The sequence below is a fragment of the Bactrocera dorsalis genome, chromosome 3, assembly GCF_023373825.1.
Source record: "Bactrocera dorsalis isolate Fly_Bdor chromosome 3, ASM2337382v1, whole genome shotgun sequence".
NCBI lineage: Eukaryota > Metazoa > Arthropoda > Insecta > Diptera > Tephritidae > Bactrocera > Bactrocera dorsalis.
This window is the reverse complement of record NC_064305.1, coordinates 12,164,146-12,188,412: the sequence shown is the minus strand read 5'-3', so window position 1 is coordinate 12,188,412 and position 24,267 is coordinate 12,164,146. Positions and strand designations below refer to the sequence as shown.

The 24,267-nt window shown below is 29.4% G+C and overlaps 1 protein-coding gene and 1 non-coding gene across 3 annotated transcripts in view; one reads left to right on the top strand and one right to left on the bottom strand.

Annotated features, from left to right (window-relative positions):
- Nucleotides 1-48: 48 nt before the first annotated feature.
- Trnaf-gaa (transfer RNA phenylalanine (anticodon GAA)) lies at nt 49-121 on the top strand. The gene has a single exon. It is a non-coding gene; the product is annotated as a tRNA-Phe (tRNA).
- A 4,042-nt stretch (nt 122-4,163) lies between these two features.
- Nucleotides 4,164-24,267, bottom strand: part of LOC105226686 (putative inorganic phosphate cotransporter) — an 81,376-nt gene continuing 61,272 nt past the window's right edge. The window contains exons 1-7 of one of the 2 annotated variants that reach the window (XM_011205689.4): nt 17,726-18,328; nt 6,646-6,824; nt 6,461-6,550; nt 5,862-6,335; nt 5,441-5,723; nt 5,128-5,369; nt 4,164-5,005 (exon numbers count right to left, since the gene is read on the bottom strand). In XM_011205689.4, coding sequence (XP_011203991.1) covers nt 4,751-5,005; nt 5,128-5,369; nt 5,441-5,723; nt 5,862-6,335; nt 6,461-6,550; nt 6,646-6,824; nt 17,726-17,828 — 1,626 coding nt within the window. In that variant the 5' untranslated portion in view covers nt 17,829-18,328 and the 3' untranslated portion in view covers nt 4,164-4,750. Of the gene's footprint in view, nt 5,006-5,127; nt 5,370-5,440; nt 5,724-5,861; nt 6,336-6,460; nt 6,551-6,645; nt 6,825-17,725; nt 18,329-24,267 lie in introns of those variants that run through there. The other variant, XM_011205690.4, reaches the window with a different exon arrangement.

Here is a 24,267-nt window from a genome sequence, read left to right as displayed (position 1 = left end):
GCGTGCGTCGCGCTCACTTAAACGACATTCAACTCAAAGTAGATATCTGCCGAAATAGCTCAGTTGGGAGAGCGTTAGACTGAAGATCTAAAGGTCCCCGGTTCAATCCCGGGTTTCGGCAGTCAAATATAATTTTTTAATTATTTCAGAAACTAATTTAAAATAAACTTAATAGAGAAGCGAGAAAATTAGAGCAAGATTTAAATATATACATGAGTTATTTATTTAAACAAACTTGGTCAGCAACAAAGAGTGTCTTGTTTATTTGCGTTCGCTTGCTGACGTTCGCATTTCCACACGAGTATACAAATAAATTAGTCCGAACAGGAAAAAAGTATCAAGCTCTTGGCGAGACTAATTCGTGCTACTTACCATGAATAATTTGTTTTACGTAAGGTGTTTTGTGGAATTCAATATGCCGCTGAAATTCAGCTGACAACAGCAAAAACGACAAAGCTTCTATGGACATTGGCACGTGCATTTGATTGAATGTGTGTACTCAAGTAAATAGTGAATGTTCTCGAACGAGTAAAACATTAATTGGAGTACCTGCTAAGTAATCACGAGTGACAGACAGAGCGGATGTTTTGTATAAATTAAAATGCTGTCGCATAAAAAATAGCAATAAAGGGAAAAATGCAAGGTAAACAATCGAAGAAGAAGCGCTCGTCGCCGCTGCTGTGGTCTGTCAAGCCAGTTCATTGAACTTCCCTACGAAACCGAATTGTAAAATCGACAAATAAATCACAAATTGCATTAAATGTGGTTATAAATAATGCTAAAAATACGCTTGACCTTCAGCTAGGAAGTAATAGCGCCATTTGAAGGCAACAGACAGGCCTCCAGAATGTGGGTTTTAATTGAAGCAATATACGTATACCATATAATCTTACAAGTTTAGATATATAAATAGTGTTTCCGTTGATGTTAGTTGTCGTTTCTGATGCGAAGAAAATCGACAAATTATTCATAAACAACCATTCCAATCACCTAAATTGACAGTTTGGTGTGGGTTTTTTGTCTGGTGGAAACATCGTTCCGTACTTCTTTCGTAATGAAGCTGGTGACACCGCTACTGTCAATGGAGAGCGGTATAGATCGATGATAACTAAATTTTTATTGCCACAATTGAAAAAAGTTGGTCCTGACAATATCTGGTTCTAATAAGTGGGCCCTACGTGCCACACAGCACGTGCAACAATCGAATTATTGCAAAAAAGTTTGAAAATTCGATTATTTCAAGGAATTGTGGCATTCAATGGCCTCCAAGAAGTTGGGATTAAACATCATTAGACGACTTCTTGTGAGATTATTTGAAGTCATTGGCTTTTTGTAATAAACCAGACTCTCTACTAGTTTTAGAAGATTATATTGAACATGCTATTCATGACATACGACTTGATTTAGTTGAAAAACTACTCCTAATTGGGTTCATCAAATTCGTTACTGCAAAACAAGTCATGGAGGCTATTTGAATGATCTTATATGCAGAACAAGTATATAAGAAGAAGTACAAGTATTCAATCGGAGTACAATCGATACATTATACTTCGTATTAAATAAAAAACAAAAACATCTCAATTTCCTTAACAATTATTGTATTTCTTTATAAGAAACCATATTACTTTGGGGATACTGGCCGCCTGTCACGTCATACCTATTGATCCTTTACGACCAGATGAAGGTTAAATTTAATTTAAGCTGAAGTATTCGTCATAAAGAACGTCAACGCTTTTTGCATACTTTAAGAGGACTTCATATTATTTAATATATAATTTTCATACTTTATGTAGTCGCTTGAACTGTAAAGCTGGACAGAAGCGTAGGCGGTGTTTCAGTGTCTCTCCCATAACTACCTACCGAAAGCGTGTTGGTGATCCTGTATGTTATTAAGGTATTCCATTTCATCCTGTTTTGCCTGTCAGCCGTTTACGAAACTGCATTCAGTATCGTTTTTAACGCCTTGTTGTATGGAACTCGGCATCTTTTGCAAGGCTATCACGGGTATGCTTGCAGAAGTCCAGACACCGAACTCAATTTTCTATGGTTTTGAAGCATAAGTCGGCCGATACTGCTGCAATTTCACGTTAGATATCCGTCGAAGTTCATTATAGACCATAGACTTGACGTTGATCTACAGGAAATAGTCTAATGTAGTCTTCTAACTAGTCTTCAAATCGCACATCCGAGGCGGCCAATTGACTGGGCCACTTTCTGAGATAAGACGTTCACCAACCTTGGTTTTCAAAAAATTGATTGTGACATTCGCTGCGTAGCTTGTGGCTCCGTCCTGTTGGAACCACATATTATCCAAGTCCATATCATCCAATTCAGGCTAAAAATATTCGGTTATCATTGGGCTGTAGCGATTCCCAACTCACTATCATACAACGATTTTGGGGTCAAGTGCCATCAGTTCTTGTGTCAATTTGATCTTGAAGGATCTTGGAACAGATATTTTCGCAAAATTGATGACGACAACGTCACAGAAGATGCCCAACGCTGGAGAACGACGTGTGAGAGACTGATTTGGGTCTTTCTCAATTGATGTGTTAGCGGCAGCCTTTATTCTTGACACTACGGGCACTTCTTTGTCTCACTGGCACTGGAACATTTTGTACTGAGTCTGTGGACTTAGATTTTTCTAGATGCTCAATTATTGATCTGACAGGACGATTAAGGCGACCATAAATTGGACGTAGCGCTCTTAAAGGTTACTTTGAGGTCACTGACTCCGAACTTCGGTAGTAAATTTGAATAGTTTCGACTCGTTCTTAGATCCTATATCTTTCCATGTTGAAATGGCAAGCCTTACTGAAAAGATTTGTCAAAAGAGCGGGCAAAACATGACATCGTTTGCTGCACCTATTGGTCTACTTTTGTAGCGTCCCTTTTGAAAAACCCGTTACGAACTAGTTTCTCTGTTTTTTAGATATGAATATGAAAATTTGCTCACGTCGTGATCTCTATAAGTAGCTGCTTTTTTGTGGAAACCGATGATATCGATTCACCATGGCGTATAGCTGCCATAGAAACTGAACGATCGGAAGTAAGTGCTTGTATGGAAAATTTTTTTGACGATATATCTTCATGAAATTTGGCATGGATTATTACCAACAACTTCGAAGATATTGTTCAGATCGGATAACTATAACTATAGCTGCCATACAAATCAACCGGTCTCTATCATTTTTTGTATTTGTTAAGGCTGTTATAGCTTCGACCAGTTATTCACTGTACGCTAAAACTTGGAAAAGATCCGTAAAAAGAGGAACGACACACACGACATCTTTGGCGATTTCAAAGCTGCTATGTCTGAATTTGGTATCCCCGCAAAACTAATATGTACGGCTGTGTAAACTGACGTTGAGCAATACCAAAAGCTCCGTCAGAATCGATAAGGACTTCTGCGAGCCGTTCGATACCAAATGAGGTTTCAGACAAGGCGTCGCCCTATTGTGCAGCTTCTTCAATCTACTCCTGAAGAAAATAATACGAGCTGCAGATCTGAATAAAGAAGGTACAGTCTTCTGTAAGAGTGTACAGTGTCATTGGCCTCAACAACCACACAATGGTTTTATGCCAAAATTTTCAAATAAAAAACATTTCATTTGGTGTTTTAAACTCTCTTCGAGTTTTTTATGTTTTAAATTATATTATTTTGAAGTAAATTTCTTACGTTTTTCTAAACATTCTCGTAGTTCTAAAACATTTTTGGAAATTATATGTCTTGAATATTGTAATTTGTAGCAAATGGAAATATTTTTTTAGCATTTCGTCTTACAAATTAGATTGTCACTTATACTGTTTATTGGCTTGTTTCGCATTTGTCCGTTTATTCTACGCCTCACTACAATACTTCACACAATAACTGCATAACAAATGTATAAAATAATTAATTTTAGTAGTAAATATGTATGTAAGTGTGTTTATATACACACATACATACTTTTGTATATGTATGCTTGTTACAATTCCAGACGAAAATCGTACCGTTTAGACATTTTTGCGTTAAAGGCATTGTTCGGTTTTACTTTCACTACTTTTTTTAAACAAAAAATAATATATTTTTTTTATAAAATCAATTCACAAATACATTAAAAAGCGCTTACAGTGCGTACATTCATACATGTGTGTGTGTGTTTGTATATATAAATTAAATGTTTCTTTTATAAATTACGCTTTAAACTTAACTTTAAATAAATTAACAATTCACGGACCAGGTCCATAAAAACTTTACATTTGCACTTTTCAAAAGCAAACAATTAAAGAAGAAAATCACTAAGTTGGCACCATTGGCGTATTATATACTTTAGATGCGTTGCATAGTTTTAGCGGCAACTGTCTTTTATCCATCAAATTTTCATTCAAACTCGGCTGAGAGCTGAGCGCGAAAAATTGTCCGTTATTTATTAATGCTGACTCTTGTTTTTTAAATATACTTATTATTTTGCACGCTGAGTACCGTTATCACACTACTTTTATATTTTTTTACTTACGGTACATTTTATTTTATTTTTTTTTTTTCGCTAAGCCACACACATTTCTCTCGCACTTAAATTCACTAAGCCTTAATAGTTACTAAAGTTATTAAAAATTAGACTGCTTAAATAACTAACTGTCTGTCTGTTTGTTGTCTAACTAGCACTAGCAGCGAAACTACAGCTTCGTATAACTAAAAAACACAACCGACTATGCTAGATCAGCGCTCAGTTGCAGCTGCCTAGCCTTAGACGTGTGTTGCATGCGCTCAGTGACCCGTTTCGTTGACATTCCCCGCCGCCAAGGTCAGACCGTTATCGACGCCGGTTAGGAAACGTGGATTCGCGCCATTCGAGGTCAGTGTGGTTGTGCCAGGTGCAATGGCGGATGGTTCCTTAACATCAGTGGCTGGATTGTCCCACCATTGACGTTCGCCGGAACCGAAGATGTTGTAGAAGGTGGCGCAGAAGATATACACGAAAGCGGCAATGAAGAACACGATCTGCCATTGACCCATAGTTGGCTGGAGATTAAAAAAAAAGGGAGAGAGAGAGAGGGAGAGAGAGAAAGAGAAACAGATTTATTACTTAATGCTCACAAAACAAAAATGTCTAAACATAAGATCGCGCTCAAAGCAAATCTTACCTTATTGTTGATTAAGTTGCCGGCGGCGATGGGCGCCAACAGACCCGCCAAGTTCGCCGAACAATTTGTGATGGCCATCAGGAAACCGGCAAAACGTGGCGACAGATCCAAGTGATTGATTTTGAAGCCAGAGTAGATACCACCGTTCAGACCCACACCCACCGTGAGTATGGCAAGCGTCAGAGCACGATCACAGCCTGTGTACGAAGCAGCAATAAGCGCCAAACCTGGACCATATTGACCTATAGCGCGCATGAGTATACAAATTATTAGTAAAATTTAACTTATTTTTCTTCGCCGCTCATTTACTTACCAATACTGTTGATAATTTTACGTGTTGTTGTGTGTGTGAAGCGATTTGATGAGATCATCCAATCGGCAATTACCGAAATGAACATGGAGAAGAGCCACATAGCCAAGTAAGGTAGGGATGAGAGCAAGCCGTTGGCTTTCAAAGAGAAACGCAACACTTGTTTCATGTAGGTGGGCAATTCAGTCATTAGTGTCTCGTAACCGTAGTTGTGACCCATGTGGGCAAGCAAAATGGCGTAGAAAGGCAGGCACTTTAGAATGGACTTGAAAGGAATTGCTGGCACCTATAAGGTGTAAGAAAAATCGACAAAAGTTTATTAAAAGTACACTACAGTCATTCCTCTAAACTTCACACTGCTAACAGAAGCTGTAAAGTCTAACTATCTCTTTTGCACATGTGCTATATTCTAATAGACACCTACCTTCTGATCGCCAGTACCCCACAAACTAGTATTGATGTACTTCTTCTCCGCCTCATCGATGCGTGGATGCGATGACGGATCCTCATAGACGAACCACAAGAAAGCTATCGACCAAATCGTACCAACAGCGCCGAAAACATAGAAAATCGACGGCCAACCGCCAGAGAAACCATACTCGGCCAACAAACCGGACAACGGCATAGAGATGATGGTGCCGAATTGTGCGCCCGCATATACCGCCGCACCCATACGTGAGCGCTCATTGGGTGGTATCCATTTGGCGAGCAGCGCGTGTGTACATGGCACGATTGGACCTTCGCCGAGACCCTGTATGAAGCGTACGGCGCAGAGACCATAGACGCCACCTTCGTAAGCGGCAACGGGCACGAGGAAGGCGAACACGGAATTGACAAGCATACCCCAGCCAAGGAAATTCATGGCGCCGTATTTTTTCGCCAAAATACCGAAGGGAATCTGTGGATGAAAGAATACGAAGAAAGTGTTTATAATGAGTTTAGTGGCATTATATTTTCGTTTAGCGAAAAATGTGATTTTTTCAGTGAACTTATTGTTCTTGTGATATTGAACTAGCTACTCACTTGGGTCAGCACATAACCGTAAAAGAACGAAGATAATATGTAGCCCTGTAAACTGGAGCTCCATACAAAGTCGCCATCTTGTCCATTTTCCTAAAGGTCAAAAGAAAATAATTATTAAATACCATTTGCTTCTCATTTTCTTCATTTTTTAAATTGTTGTTGCATGAATTGATTGTTTTACTTACCACAACTGTTAGGTTTTGATCTGGGCACTCATCGTCATAGATATCCTCTTGATCAGCGGTGATGGCGGTATGATTTACCATCGCCACAATGGCTACGGACATATTCGTACGCATCACATAGGCATTGGCCATGCCCAGAAAGAGCATGAAGGTGACAAAGTATCTTGTTGAGAAACATCCTGAAAAAAATAAAAGGGATAATTGTGGGTTAGTTAAGCTAAGAATGAAGGTTTAAGGATTTTATTGAAAGGTTAAATCTATTTATAAATAAAATTAACTTTTAGATATTAAATATTTTTTTTTATTTATGTAAGTTAAAGCTCTGTATATTTCAATTTACTTGGCTCTTATATAAAGTTTTGATATTTAAAGAGAGTGTACTAAAAACTACTAAAATTAAGTCTCTTCACTATTGATTTTAGTTTCTCAAATATTATTGTAACCAATCTTTTAGAGTACTAAATAGTTTAACATTGTTTTATGTTCAAGTATTTTAAACTAGACAAGAAAGTAGCGCTAAACGTTTACTAAAAGTACTAAAACTGTACTAAAATAGAAAAATAGTACTAAAAATCTTAAAATAATATAAATGTAAACGTTCTAGAATTATAAAAAAATTTTGAAGTGTGTTAAAGCTGTACTAAAAATATTTAAGTGTACTAAAAGTATGAACAATTTACTAAAAATACTGAAATCAAATTGGACAAAAGTGCACTACAAATATTAAGTGTTGTCGAAGTGTACTAAAAATGCTAAAAGTGTACTAAAAGTTCTAAAAATGCACTAATAATTCCAAAAGTGTACGCAAAGTACTCAAGTGTACTAAAAGTACTAACAGTGTACTAAAATGCTAATATTTAATTTAGAAAAGTGTGCCAAACATATTAAAAGCGTAATAGAAATGCTTATGGTGTACTAAAAGTACTAAAAATGTACTAAAATGCTAAAATCAAATTGAACAAAAGTTTACTAAAAATATTAAGTGTTTTCGAAGTGTCCAAAAATGCTAAAAGTGTACTGAAAGTTCTAAAAATGTACTAAAAATGCAAAAATTTAATTAAAAGAGTTTACTAAATATATTAAAATTTTCCTAAAATTGTAATAAAAAGGCAAAATGTGTATTAAAAGTACTAAAAATGTGGTAAAATTCTAAAAGTGTACCGAAAGTACTAAAGTGCTACCACTAAATACTAGAATTAATTTAAAAAAAGTGTACGAAAAATATTAATAGTGTTCTAAAAGCGTACTAAAAATTGTAAAAGTGTACTAAAAGTTCCAAAAATTGACTAAAACTATTAAAAGTGTTCTTAACATTAAAAAATTTACAGGCGAAAATTTAGAACATCTCTCCCCAGCGCACCATTATTTTTACACTACTTTTCCATTACTCTTATAATTTTTCAATGAAATTGCTTTGCCTTTTGGTACTCCGCCTCCATATGCTAATTAGTTATTTGATTTACATTTGTATCTGAAAATTTCTGCTGACTCGCCATTCAATTAGCGATAGTCATGCACCGTTAGTACTTGGTTTCGCAGCTGAGGCGCTAAATGCTCGTGAATTCGAAGTAAGTGAGTTGTGTAACTCAGTCGTACCGGTAGTACAAAGAGTTGAAGGGTGGCGTAGAGGAGGTGCCACGTGCTTGTCATGAGATATGAGTGATAGAGAAGAAAATATTTGTTGTTGTATAAAAACTTGTATATTCCTAAGCTTTTCTACCATTAGTGGAAATTTCATTTCGCGTGAAAAATAGAAAATAATTATGGCACCGGTTGACGGAATTCGCATTATATATGTTCACTTTTGAGGTTATATCTGCTTGCAATTAAAATTTCCGGCTATTGATCACTGCCATGCACCGGCGTCACTGATCTTAATCAATACAAATGTTTTTGCACCAGAATTTCAAAAAAGGAAATGAAATAATATTTTTCAGCTGCGCGCTTAGCAGATTTGTGAAATGATTTCTACAAAGTGTTCAGTTTAATTAAGAGAGATATATCTCTGTATATATTAAGATGCTTTTGTATATAACTCTATGTGTATCTGCGCTGGTTTGAGCGCACATTGACAGGCTATTAAAGCATTTTTTTTGAAAATGTACTTTTTTTTTGATTTTGCACCAATTTGGCATGTTTTGCAAATTCTGGGTGAAATCATTTTTGGCAATGGTTTACACATTTTGCAGGCGGTGGAACTAATATATTGCCAGAAATAGCTGCACGCGCTACACAAATTTAGAAAAAGAGTATTGTGTAATTTTTTTGAATTCAATAAATGTAGATAGTTACTTTGGCTTTATATAAAAAGCACTCATGTTGAGCTTTTTTGCCTAGTTACAGTTTAAAGTGCCAAAAAGCTTTCATAAAACCCGGTTTGCAAGTCCATAATATTTATGCTCATAATTGCAAAAAGCTTTTAAGCTTTCACTTAAATTATCTCTATAAATCTTTAGAAAAAGCTTTCATTAAAATTGTTCTATCTCTCAAGATTTTTGGCACTAAAATTCATTAAAAGAATATGTTTTATAAATATAAATACGGTTTGGAGTTTGTTTAGAGTTAAGTTTGTAACTCTAAATAGCTTTCATTCTTTCACTAAAATTATTATAACATTCATGCTTTTGGTTCTTAGACTCGTCATATTAAATTGTTTAAAAATTTTAGCCAGTTTTGATGTTTCATTGTAATTATGACCATAATGGTAAAAAGCTTTGAAGCTTTCACTAAAATTATCATTACATTCATGCTTTTGGTTCTTAGACTCGTCATACGAAATGTTTTAAAAATTTTAAACAAATTTTGATCTTTTATTTTAGTAATTACAATAATTGTAAAATGCTTTGGAGCTTTCACTAAAATTGTCACTGCAAACATAACTTTTGGCAAAACAAGTGTTTGATCATTATTTAAATTTTCAAATTAAATTTACATTAATAAAAGCTCAGAAAACTGTTTTAAATATGAACGCTTTCAGGAAAAAGCTTTTAAGCTTACTGTGTTGTGTGCTTTCATTTTGAAATTTATATTTGAATCAACTTAACTACTAAAATACTAAATAAAATTATTGAGCTTTGAAGCTTCCACACAAAATGTAAGTAATCTGTGCTTACACGAAGTTCAACATTTGAATATACATGAACCTTAAGTCGTCAACTCAGTATTATTTCATAAATAGTATAAAACTGAAAATTGTAATATTTTTTTTTCAAGTAATGTAAGCTACTCTGGAAGTAGCTTAAAGCTTTTAGCTTTTTGATTCGATTAGGATCTTGTGAACCTTGTATAAGGAAGCTGAGTACATAATATTGCTTGATACGTTACGCTTTCTCCGTAATTTTAACTTTTTTATTGCATTATTTTAAGTTTTTTGGGAATGAAAGCTTCAGAAGCCTGCTCTGAAGAGATTATTCTTGTAAACTTAATTTAAAATAACAAAGCTTTTAAATAATAACATGAGTACAGAGCTTTCTGACACCAGAAATGAAAGCTTCAGCAGCTTGTAATGCAGAGATCAATATTTCAAGCTTAATTATAAGTAATACCGCAGTTAAATATTAGCATTATGAACATGAAGCTTTTAAGCTCTCTAGCTTTTTTAGCTATTTCTTTTTTAAAAAATCTATACTTTAAAATTTTATAAAGAATAAGAAGTTTTCGGTGGAATAGAGAATGGAAGAAAGTAAAGTCAATACAAAAATTGCACCGATTTTCCTAAGCTTTTAAGTTTAGAATGAAGCGGAGATAATAAATGAGTTTTGATTTCACTTGAAGGAGTCTCACGGTGTTTCTGAACGTAATGAACAAAAAATAAATAAAAATACATCTATATGTATATATATATACTACTGTGATCAAATTGAAAGGTGTTTTAATTTAATAAAAAATTAAATAAAATATCGGTATATTGCTAAAAATCTGTTCGGCTTCGAATTAGTATGTATGTGAAAGAAATTATCTTTATGTCACATTATCAATAGATATTATATTTATCTGATACACATGTCCTATCAAATCTATATATGTATGTATACACCCCTTCGACAGCACTTGTATTTTATCGCTAAAACAATTGGCTTGATTTCATTAAGCGCTTCATTAATAACAATAAACCACAAATAAATGCAAAAATTCAACTATCAGCAAAAGTATGGCGAAAAACAATTTCGCAATCAGCCAAACAATATACAAAAACAAGAAAAAAAGGAAAGCGGCAGCGACAGCGCACTAAGTGATTACTTAATTTCCTCTGCGAAATATGAGGGTTAATGGTAGCATATTTAAGCGCACACTTATGAATATATATATGAAGAAGTGTATATATATATACTCTTATGTATACATATATAGAAGTGTGACACAAAAAAATGCTTGCTTAAGCTTTTAGTGTCTGTCAATTTCCGCAGACGTCAGCGTGATAGTCGAGCACACGTGCATGACGGCACCAATGGAAAGCAACAAGCGTCCCACCGCTTATCTACTTGACGGATAATGAGTGAAAATTCTTGGCAAAAAACTCAACAAACAAAAAATAATAAAAAACTGAGTAGAAGCAAAGAAAAGATTATGTCGTATGAGATATAGTACATGTGGTAAATGCTTGTGGCTCTGTACATATGTTGGCTGTACATTTGCGTTTGCATTTCGAGAGCCGAATGTGCAAAAGCATATAATATGACAAAAAATATAAAAACTTTATTTAATACTTAAAAAAATGAATGAAGTTAAAACAATTTGTTAAATTAAAAAAAAAAAAAATAATAATAAAAAATTATAAAATTAATTAAATAAAAAAATAAAAATATACTAAAAATTAAATAAAAAAATACAAATTTACTAAAAAATTGATATTTATAAAAATTAAAAAAATAAAGCAACAACAACATAATATTAGAAAAATACTAAAAAATGCAACTTTATAGTGAAACAAATAAAAAACAAAATAAAAAAAATCAATAAAATAAAATTATTAAAAAAATAAATAATTTAATAAAATTAAAAATAATTTAACTTAAATTAAAAAAATTATAAATACATACTAAAAAATATATATTTATAAAAATTAAAAAAATATAGCAACAACAACATGATATTAAAAACAACTAAAAAAAATTAATTAAATTTTTTAGTAAAAAAAAATTAAATAAAATAAAGAAATCAATAAAAAAATATATTAAAAATAAAGAAGATAATAAAATTTAAAAATTTAATTAAATTGTAAAAAATATAAATTTACATATAAAGAACTAAAAAAAAATAATTAATAAAATAAAATTTAAAAAAATATAAAATTATATAAAAAACGCTAAAATGAAAAATTAAAAATAAATTAAATTAAAAAAAATAATAATATAAAATAATAAAAAAAGAACAAAAATGTAAAATTAATAATAAATTAAATTAAAAAAGGGAAAGGAAATTAAAAAAAAAATAATTAATAAAACAAATAAAATTAACCAAATCGGTAGATAATAAAATTTAATTCAAATAATATTAAATAAAAAAAATTAATATTTGGAAAAAAAAAATTGAAAAAATTTTCTATTTTTTAACAAAAATTCTTGAAGCTTGAAATATACATAATTGAAAATATTTTTAAAATTCATCAAAATTTTCAAGTATTTAAAAACAACATTATATTTCTATTGCTAGGTGTGCTTGACTATACACCTTTGTATATTATAGCATTCTGACCTATTTCGTTTGTACTCACAATCGTAAAAATAAAAAAAAAATCCAAAATTTGTATTTCGGCGATAAGAGTTTACATAATTAAAAAAATAACAAAAAATAAACATTTTAATTTCCGCGATAAAAGTTTGCATATACAAACACCATCAAAACTTTTTCGTGGAATATGACTCAAGATTGAAAGGCACTCGTACCAAATTATGTACACGGAGGCGTGCTAACGCAAACACGGCAAACAGAAACTACGCCAAAGTCTCGTGCTAAGCAAGCAAGCATAAAGAAATCATGCCGTATAACCAAGCAATATCATAAATACACGCAGTCAAAAAATATTTAGTGGCATACATGTTTAAAAAAATTCCATAAAGCGCTTGAAACGCATAGTGACAGTGAGCGGACATGGCATTTTTTTATGATAATCACAAGAAAGACTAACAACTTCTTCATTTTCTTATGATTTTAACGAGAAATAGCAACAAAGTCTTATATAAAAACTTTGCAAATCTCTGCAGCAGACAGAAAGTAAAGTGTTGTCAGTTGTGAGGAGAAATATACGCGCCAGCAATATATAGAACGAACGAGTCACCTGCTGGCGAAGCTAATATTTACATAGAATTGTTTGAGTTGCGTTGTAATGTTTACAAGTGCAACAAGCGTATAGCTAACAAAACAAACGCGCGTATATACAAGTACAAATATGACTAATGTTATGGCAACAGCTCAGATTCCACTTAAAAGCAGAATCAATGCAGGCATTTGAACAAATATTGTTTAAAAAAATTATTAAAAATAATTATAAAAAAAATTGTAATAAAAAAAGTCAATATGAGGCGGCAAAAGTTATTAAGCGGCTTGTAAGTACAGTTGAGTTGGCTGTATAGTTTTAATTTTGCCTAACTCTCCGCTCAACGCCAACAGCGTACGACGTGACGTATACGCAACATTGAAACATCGAAAGTCGAGTGCTTAGTCTATTTTGCCGTTGCGCAGGCTGTGAGTCAGTCAGTTAATTCGACTGTTATTTAGTCAGTTTAGTTCATTTTTAGTTGTCGATGTGTGTATGTATATATGTATTTATATACGCTTCTGAGCTCAGCACGTTTTCATTTTAATTACCACAATTTTTTCATAGTCTGCGCAGTTCGCAGCTTTCAAGGCTGCAACTAGTAGTAAAAGTCAAAGAATTATGAGCAACTAATGCCAATGCGAAAAAGAACTAAAAAGCGGAAATACATAATAGAAAAAAAATAAAAAAAATTAAAAAAGTATTCAAAAAGTATAAAAATTAAATTGAATAAAGAGAAAATTAAAAATAGTAAAATTGAAGGAAAAAAATTAATAAAATTAGCTCAAATGCCAAATACAAAATAGAAAAAAATACATAGAAAAATATTAAAAGTATTATGCGAAAAAAAAATTAAAAAAGTATTCAAAAAGTATAAAAATTAAATTGAATAAAGAGAAAATTAAAAATAGTAAAATTGAAGGAAAAAAATTAATAAAATTAGCTCAAATGCCAAATACAAAATAGAAAAAAATACATAGAAAAATATTAAAAGTATTATGCGAAAAAAAAATTCAAAAAAATAAATATAAAATCAAGCGAAGAAAAAAATCTAACTTAAAATATGAAATTAAATTGAAGAAAAAAATTATATAAAATTGGTGTAAATGTCAAATATGAAAAAGAAAAAATATTTATAAAAAATATTTAAGCAAAATACAAAAAAAAATGATAAAATCAAACAAGGAAAAACGTAAATTAGAATATGAAATTAAATTGTAGCAAAAAATTTAGTAAAAAAATTAGCTCCATTGCCAAGAAATATGTAAAAAATATTTAAAATATAATATATAAAAACAAAAAATAACACAAAAAATTTAAAAAATCAAAAGAAAAAAATATGAAAAACTAAAATAAAACCAAAAGAGTTTTCAAAAAGTACAAAAATTAAATTAAATATAGAGAAAAAAATTGAAGCAAAAAAAAGTAAATAAAATTAGCTCAAATGCCAAATACGAAATGGAAAACATAGGTAAAAATTTATAAAAATATAAAAAAAAATTATAAAATTTAATGGAAAACAAAGGAAAAAAATGTATAAAAATAGAAAAAAAATTAAAAAAATTATAAAATTTAACAAAAAAATTCAAATTAAAATATGAAAAAAAACTGGCTCAAATTACTCAGCAACGACCAGCTGTGCATGGCAGCGTGTAATTAGTTAATTATACAAACAGCAACAGCTTGAAATTCATTTTTTTTAGAATTGTGAATTAAAATTTTTTGATTTTAGACATGTGCTATAATTTTCCATAGATTTGCTCAAATGTGCTACCCAAGCATTGTAATAATTACTGAATAATCTACACTGCTTGATTTCCACAAAAAAATAATTCTCGAGTTTCGCACATTTTTCAAAACTAATGACACTAGTGTCATCAACTATTATTATATGTAAATAACCACTATCAAATTTATGAATCATGCTAATGCGTTGCGACACGTGAATATCATTTTAGTGAGCTATGTATATGTAAGTCCATTTCGTTTACTAGCTGTCAGCTGAAGTGAATTTGATTTAAGAGCTAAAACAGTTAAATAATATATGCATTTAGATAAGCCCGTATATATGTATATGTTTTACTAAAGCAATAAATTAGTTAAGAAATTACGCTAACATAACAATCGCAATGCTTGCTTTAGAGTCAATGTGGTCCAACTGTTGACAACAGCTGCCCGCAGCAATGACAAAACGTTTGACTCACGCTTGGCGTTGACAAGAAAAATGCTTGTGCGCTAATCTCGAAGTAAATACTGACAACATAATGCGAAAAAGTGTGTATGAACATATGTACATAATTTTTTTTTCTTTGTTATTTTAGTTAGCGCTAAATGACTCAGAAGTACTTCTTTCATAGGAGTATACATGAAGCTTTCTTTGTTTAAATGGGGTTAAGTAATAATGAAGATTTCAAGTAAGTAATAATAACTTTATAAGTTTCACAAAATTTGTTGCTGTTTTTGATAAAAGTTTCCTTTTGTAAGAGAAAGCATTGTTTCGGCTTTTTGGTTGAAATTAAAAGCCGCTGAGCGGTCACCACAATTGATAAAAGCTGAGTTGAACTACACTTGTTGATAATATTTTTAGCGAAAATGTATGAGGATACTTATAAATAGAAAGTGGAATTACAGTGGCTGAAATATGGCAAAATTGAAAATGACAAAAATTTTAAACTAAAAAAAATATAAAAAAAAAAAATATCTACTAAATTAAAACAAAATGAAAAATATTAAAATTACAAAGTTTTTATAAATTTAATATTAAAAAGCGCCAAAAAATTATTATTAAGCAAAAAAAAATTTTAGAGAAAAATAAATATCTGAATTTTTTGAAATTAAAGTAGCTGAAATATGACAAAATTGAGTAAAACCAAAGAACAAAAAAATTTACTAAAAAAATTATTAAATAAAACAAATTAAAAGAGAAGAAACGGGTTAAGTTTAAAATGTTTTTGAAAAATTTATATTAGAAAACAGCCAAAAATTTATTTTAAAATAAAAAAATTTAAATAAAACTAAATATCGAAAATTTTTGAAACAACAGTGGCTGAAATATGGCAAAATTTCTCAATACAATAAATTAAAACAAATTAAACAAAAAAAATATTAAATAAAAAAATATTGAATAAAAAATATTAAGAAATATCTATTAAAATTAAGCGAGATAAAATAAAAATTTTAAAATTTTATATTAAAAAACTCTAAAAAAAATTTAATTTAGTTAAATTTTAGTTAAAAAAAAATTATTTTAGTAAAAAAATAAATATCAAATGAAAGAAAAAACTTAAAATAAAGGTGGTTACTTTAAAAAAAAATTTATAAAAAAAGTAAATTAATGAATATATATATAAATAAAAAAATTGTATAAATAAAAATAAAAAAAATCAGATTATAAAAAATTATATTAAAAAAATAATAAAAACAAAAACATTTTAAAAAAATATTATAAAAATAATAATAAAAATAAAAAAAAAAACAAAATCAATTATAAAAAAAATATTTAAAACTTAATTTTTTCTATTATTCTATTGTCAAAATAATAATTATCAAAAAAATATAAAATAATAATTTTAATAATTTATGTAGTTGCCTAATTCCTTAGATTTTTTCAAATAAGTTTTTATAAGCATTCAATTATTTATTGTGAGTCCCCTAGGTAGGCTTTATTTATATCTAGCTGATTTTTTATTGCATTTTTAGTTGTGGATCTCCATTCTAAACTATTTTTAATGACAAATTGGCCTCTCTCTTCAAAAGTAACCTAAAAAAGTAGTGTTTGTTGATAATATGGCAGCCATTAAAACTCATTCAGTCGTTTTCCTGAGATAATACTATTACAAATTATTTGTCATAAGTCTTGATGTTTCGCCTAACATTGATTTGATTTTGCATCACCCTTCATACCAGAACCCAAAAACCGATAATTTATAATATATGTGTATGCGAACATAACCTTAAAAATATTGATTATAAAACTCGCTGTTACCCCACATTTATGTTAAAATTCAGTTGACTCATTGAACATAACTTAAAAAATTTACTTTTTGGACATAATTTTTAAGCTTTAGTGAGTTACTTAGATAGAGGGTGAAGTAGGGTTGAGCCGTCGAATGTAGCTTCCCACACACTAACTGCCTCACTAAACTTAACAGTAAAGTAGTTTAGTGCTTAAAGTATCAATAATTGCCTTAAGAAATATCTATAAGCGTTACGCTGTTTGTTTAATTAATATTTTGAATACAATTTCATAATAGTCCGTAAATTTGCATGAACCTTAAATACATAGCTAAAGTAATAGTCCTAAAGTACCAATTTTTCCCCGAAATTTATTATTTTTATAATTTAAATCCGTCAGCTCTACCTTACCGATTTTACTAGATTTTTAGAAGCTATACTATAAAAAAATTTCAAAATATTCTCATATCTTTGCATGAACCTTTCGAAAGTACATATGCGAAACATAAAGCATTTTAATTTTTCTTTTCGAACATTTGCTTTCAAGGTTATTAGCTAACAATTTGCTGACGTCCCAAGCCAGCCACCTTCAAAAAAAAACGCAATAAATCGAAAAAATCATTCATGGCGAACAGAAAGATTTCACAAATTTTGTGCGCAAAATGAATGTTCAATATGGGGAAAAGACAGCCAATAAATCGGTATAAGGCTTCCGACGGCTAATTAGTACCATAAAGTATACACGCAGATATATAATTTACTAATAGCCATTAAGAGTTGGTATATAGAAATATATACATATAATGCAGAAATGCACAAATATTCATACACACACATGCATATACAAACGCTTAAGCAACACATACATACGTTGGGGTTTCGTATCCTCGAAAATGTCACTCAAACGCGACTGATCCCAGACAAGGACATGGGCGCCACGTGAACGATTACACTGCTCCGATGACAGCAACATTTTTGCCTGCGTTGATGTCTGTACTGCTGACTGCTGGCAAGTATATATGTATGTATAAAGGTAGGTGTGTACGCGTCTGTGCGTGTTTGCGGCAAATTAAAAAACTCGCAGCGCCTTTTTTCGGGACGGCAAGTAAGCGCGTAAACGTGTAATTTAGTATTACTATATTCTTAAGGCGTTAGTTGCTGTTTGGCAACTACTTTTTCTTACTTTGTAATATATTTTATTCAGTTTTGCGTGTGTTTTGGTTTCAACACTTTTTGCGCACACGTTTGAAACATTTCATATTCTACCGACTGCTCTTGCGCTGCGCGTTGCACATTTCTTTTGGCTTCCGAAGTTTACTTTATGAACTACTTTACGACACAAGCGGTGGCAAGCAACGCTTTGTTATATGAAATTTATTTGAAATTTTTGTTGTTGTTTATTTTTTGTTAACGCTGAGTCCTGCGCTCAGCACCGTTCGACCGTTCTGTTGCGCGTTAATGTTGCTACTGAATTGCAGGCGTTCAATTTGAGCGCTTTTTGTGTTGCGCTTTTTCGTCGCGCTGTGCGGCGTTTTTTGTTGTAGTTTTTGGTGTGAGTGTGTGTAGTTGTTGTTGCGCTACGTATATGCGCGCACGTCTATTTGTACGCCTGTTGATTTAAGTCTGCTTTGCGCCACCTCACACTTTTACTCAATGAAGAAGGTGCACAAATACACACACAGACAAACATATATGTACATATAAACATATATTATTTATGTACGTATATGTGTTTGTTAGCAGTCAGCGCGTCACGCGAGACTGACTTATTGCCGTTGCCGCTTTGGCGAAATACTTTTTACGTTGAGTAGCTTCTAAGTGAGCGCTGCTGTTATATTTTATTGCTCTCGTGGCTGAGTGAGTTTTTGTTTTTTGACTTTTTTATGTGTTCTTTTCTTGTTGTTTTACACAAATTTGTTTGTTTGTCGATTTGGCGCGCCTTCTTTGCCACGTCTGACACATGACTGCCTGGTGTGTTAAGGTTTTTATCGTTCATTCTGATGCCACCAACGGCGCCGCTTTGCCATTTCGTGCTTGAGTTGTGCGCGCAGCCAATAACAATGACAACAAAAACATAGGGAAAGCACATTCTCGCACATGCTGTATGCTCATTCGCGAAAAAAGTGACAGCAGTCAGCAAAGCAACAGTTCGAGTGAGGTATGGGTGCTTATGTATGTGCATGTATGTGTGTGCATTGAGCTGCTAACCCAACGCCGCAGCACCAGCGAACCTTCAAAGGTTTGGTGATTGATATTGTGGACTTTTCTTACATACAGCATTTTGTTGTTATAAATATTGTTTAATAATTTTTTATAAACAGAATTATATTGAATTTATTAAAAAAAAATTAAAATTAGAAAAAAAATTGAAATGTTTTTTCCTATTTAATTTAAATATTAAAATCTTAAAATAAATATTTAGAAGTAAATTAATTAATTAAAAAATAATATTATAATATAAGCGCATTGTAATTATTTCATTTCCAAATAATTAAATAATTTAATTTTTTTTAAATTAGTTTAATTTTTTAAATTAATTATATAATTATTTTTTTTATAAGAACATTTTATTTAAGAAATTGTCAAATTAATATTTTTTTTATTAGTTATCAATTAAATACAATAATAACTTTTGATCAATTAAATTTTTTTTTGCCTAAAATTATAATTTTATTATTATTTTTTTTCCAAAAAAGAATATTTAACTAAACAAAAATTTACTGAAAAGGTAATCAAATAATTAACTAGTTAAAAATAATAAGATAATAAACAAAATAATAAATGAATTTAAATTAATAATTTAGCAAATAAAGTAATTAAAATAAATAATTACTGTTTTAATCTTTTTTAAATAACTAAAGAAAAAATGCAAGTTAACAAAATAATTTTAATTAATAAAAAAATTAAATTTTTAAAATTTAATTAATAAAAGGGAAAAATAAAAGTGTAATTAATTCAGTTATGTGTTTTTTATAATTAAGTAATTAATTTTTTGAAAGTTTTGTAAATTTTATTTTTATGATTATAATTATTTAATTTAATTAATTAATTCAGTAATTAGTTTTTCAATTCAATAATTTATTTTCTTTTTAAAAAATCTTTTTAATTTATCAATTAATTAAAATTAATAATTATATTTATATTGTTTATTTTTGTTTTGTTACAAAAAATGCAATATATACTAAAAAATTAGTTAATTATTATAATTAAACATTTTTTTTTATAATTTTTTTTTTCTAATATTCTAAAAAAATAGTTCAATAATTATATAATTAATTTTTTTGTCTTAAAAAGTTTCTTAAGTAGTTAATTAAACAATTAATTTTTTTTAATCTGAAAAAGCTAATTCATTGCATAAAATAATTAATTAATTCATTGATAGTTTTTTTAATTAAAATTAGTTAATTAATCTTTTTAATTTAAAAAATTATTTTCAATTTACCATTTTTGAATATTTTTTCTTGCAAAAATATTATTTTTTAATTAATTAATTATCCTAAATTTTTAATTAATTAATTATTTTAATTTTTTAATTAATTTATTAATTTTTTGCATTAATTACTATAATTTTCAAAATTTCACTTAATCACCATCAACTACTTTATTAATAAAAGCAAACAACGAAGGATGACCATCAAATTGTCGCCCCGGAAAAGGTTAACACCATCCATATCTCGCTCATATAAATTGTCATTGATTGATTCAAGCCCAATCGCAAATATTACTTTCACAACAATTGATAGTGGCAAGTAATTAAAGTAAATTGCTCGGACAGCGCAAAGGGTTTCATCACAGCTGTCAAGCGCCAACATGTCGTCAAAGCTAACTGCACAGCCACACATATCAGGCATGTATAGTGCCAAACAACGCTTACTCATTCCGATTGGCTAGATGCGCTCATAGCACAGCGAGCTAAACTCGTGCAACACTCGTGCCATTATTGTGGACACGAGTACTTACTAACGCTTACTAACACACATACTCATATTTTTGCTTAATTAAATTGTTTTTACGGTTTTATTTTACTTGTTGAATTTTCGTTGCAGAAAGTTGCTCTTTTTTAGCAAAATTTTATGTGAAAAAAATTTCGGAAAATTTTTTGAATTATTTTTCATAGAATATTTTTAATTATGTCTGGCATCACTTCCAAAAATTTATTTAAATAATTAAAAAATATATATTTTATGATATTTTAGTGGTTATGCCTACCCAAAACACTGGCAAAGGGTACAGTTTTGCCCGGAAATTTATAGTGTAATTTCCTGTTTTTGCTTAAATTATCACATGATTACCAATTAACCATCAAAATTTGCGGATATTTATTTTCAGCTACTTCTATGTGTACTTTAGGTGTATATAAACACATTATAATACCATATGTAGCTTAAAGACATGGTAGGTACCAAGAAATTTCAAGAGACACTTATTTAAATAAAAGCTTTTTATAAACACATACTTATATACAAATATTAAACACAAGAAAATTATATAAAAGTGGTTATCAAGTAATCACCCCGTTTATTGCGCTGCTTGAACCTGAAAGTTCTTTAAAATTGGTGAGTTGAATGGCCTAGAAAATACAGCAGTGTACTTTGCACTTTACAGCAATGCCAGATAATTCCGGAAGAGTGTTATACATATATATTTTTACAACAAAAAAATTTAAAGTCTGTTACATTTACGCGTTGAGTTCTGTAATTTCGCCCGAAAAGTATATTGTGTACTATTTAACCTATAAAGCGAACTGGAGCATTGATAGCAAGAGCTTGATAATCGATAAGGCGGAAATATGTAAAATAAATAAAAATATATAGAAGAAATCTGGAACGATTTTAAAATGTTTTTTAGATGTATTTTAAATATATGTATGCAAATATTTTTTATAAAGACTGTGGTTGTTATTTTTCTAGTTCATTAACTAGTTGCCTGGGCGTATACGTAACACTGCTGAGGACATGGCAAGTACACTCTGTATATGGATACATTTTTCTAAGGGATTAGCATAGATTTTATTGCAGAATAAAAAATTAATTAAATGACAAATTATAAATCAAAAATTAAAAAAAGATAATAATTAAAAAAATATAAAAAATTTAAATAAAAAATAATAATTTTTTAAGGAATAAGATAGTAATATGAAAAAAAAAAATTCAAAAAATTAAATATTATTAAAAAAAAAATTCAAAATAAAACTAACCTGATCCCTGAAAAATCTTGAATTGAAAAAAAAAAAAAATTTTAATAAAACTATCCTGATTACTGAAAAATTTTGAATTGAAAAAAAATTGTTAACACACAAAAAAAAATTTAAAAAAATTACATAACAAATCGTCCTCAAACAAAGATCAGTAAATATAAGAAAAATTCCGACTAACAAAAAATGTAATAAAGAGTTAAAATACAAAAAGAATAAATTAAACTCCGCTAAAAAACTGCTTATATAAATAATAACTAGTCAACAACACACACGCCTCTTTGAAAAACGAGAAACGAGAAATTCCATGACTCAGCGCAATTTTGTCTGTGGGAACCAGAAACTCAGTAATGATAGCGAAATAAACTCAAAAAGAGTGAGCACAAAAAAGTTATAATTGCCAATTAATTTCCCGCCCTAATTTCAAAACTCAACACTCTCCCCCCACGAAGAGATTTCTCCCATCAGCACATAAAACTATTTGAAATAAATAAAACTTTTAATTTACGACAACAAATATAAATTATAGAATGTATAAAAATAGCAATTAATTGCACGCCAACTCAGCTATAAATACCAACAGCGGCCACGATCAATTTGACTGATCGAGCAAGAGCGCAGACACCAAAAAAAAAAATTGAAGACAAAATAAAATGCGCGATAAAACAGCAACAAATTGGGGGAACGCAACAGAAGGTTGCCGTAAAAAATCACGAAAAAAATAGAATAAAACAAAAAATGAAAAAAGGGAAATTTGGACTAAAAAAATTTAACAAAATTCTAAAAAAAGTAGAAAAGAATAAAAAAAATTTTGGAAATTAGAAATGATTACCAAAAAATTAAAAAAAAAAATAATTCGAAAAGTGTAAAAAATAAATGAACGAAAAAATTAAAAAAGAAATAAAAAAATTAAAAAATAAATAAAAAAAATTAAAAAAAAAAATTTAAAAAAAATTGAAAATTGCAAATAATTAACAAAAAGTAAAAAAATAAGAATAAAATCAAAAAAGTTTAAGAAAAAAAAAATAAAATTACAAACAAAATAAACTTGTTAGCTGGCACTGCGCTGGCCCCACAAGCAAGCAGAAATAGAAAATGCGCTCATACAGTTAGGTAATGAAAGGAAAACGCGCATGAGAGTAATTGAAAAGTGTTTGTGGAATAATAAACATGTACAGTTGTCTGTTTGTGTGTATGCATTGTAAATACATTGCTTTGGATATATTTCAAATAAATAAAAATTCAGATTTATACACATATGTTCATAATTTTAATGAATTGCTCTTGATATTTATATAACTTCTGAAAGCTCGATAACTAAGTATATATATAGGCAACTGTAAAATATATTTCTGCGTATATATAAATGATATTAATTCAATTTCTGGTGATTTGGATTTTGGATTAAATTTTTTTTTTATTTTTGTTTTCATCTCTTCAGAAATTAAATTATGTAAAACCAACGCCAATTGTGAAATAGTTGCTTTTATTTGCACAGTGCGCTGCTTTTATTATATGACAATGTTCACTTCGAAAGAAAACTTAATGACTTTAAAAAATCTAGTAAAAATTTCTCGTAAAAAATTTAAAATTATTTAAAAAACTAATAAAAGTTTTTTCGGAAAAAAATTAAATAAAAATTTCGAAATTTGCAAAAATGCAATATTTTCAATTTGTAGGTATTATTTTAAATAATTAATAAATTTAAAAATTTTTTTGAAAAAGTTTTTGAAAAAAAACTCGAAAAAAAAATTTCGAAAAACAATTTCGAAAAAAAATTTCAACATTAAGATTTTGAAATAATAATTAATATTCTGAACAGATTTATTAATAATTCAAAATAAAGCATATTTTTGGTGCTCCTAAAGAATTTAAAATTTTTAAGCAAATCAAAAAAAGTATGTTTTCGAAAAAAAAAACAAATTCGTAAAGAAAATTTCGAAATAAACTATCAATTATATTGTTTTTTTTTTCAAAAAAGAAATTTACATATAAAAAAATTTAGAAAATTAATTAATTTTTAACCAAAATTTCGAAAAAAAAATCGTAAATAAAATTTTGAAAAAAATTAAAAAAAAAAACTAATTTATTTAATTATATTGTTTAAAAGAAAAATTAATTAAAATTAAAAAAAAAATATTTAAAAATTTTTTGAAAGGATTTTGTTTATAATAATTGAAGTTCTTAAGTGCAGACGAAAATTCCACTTTGAAATTTG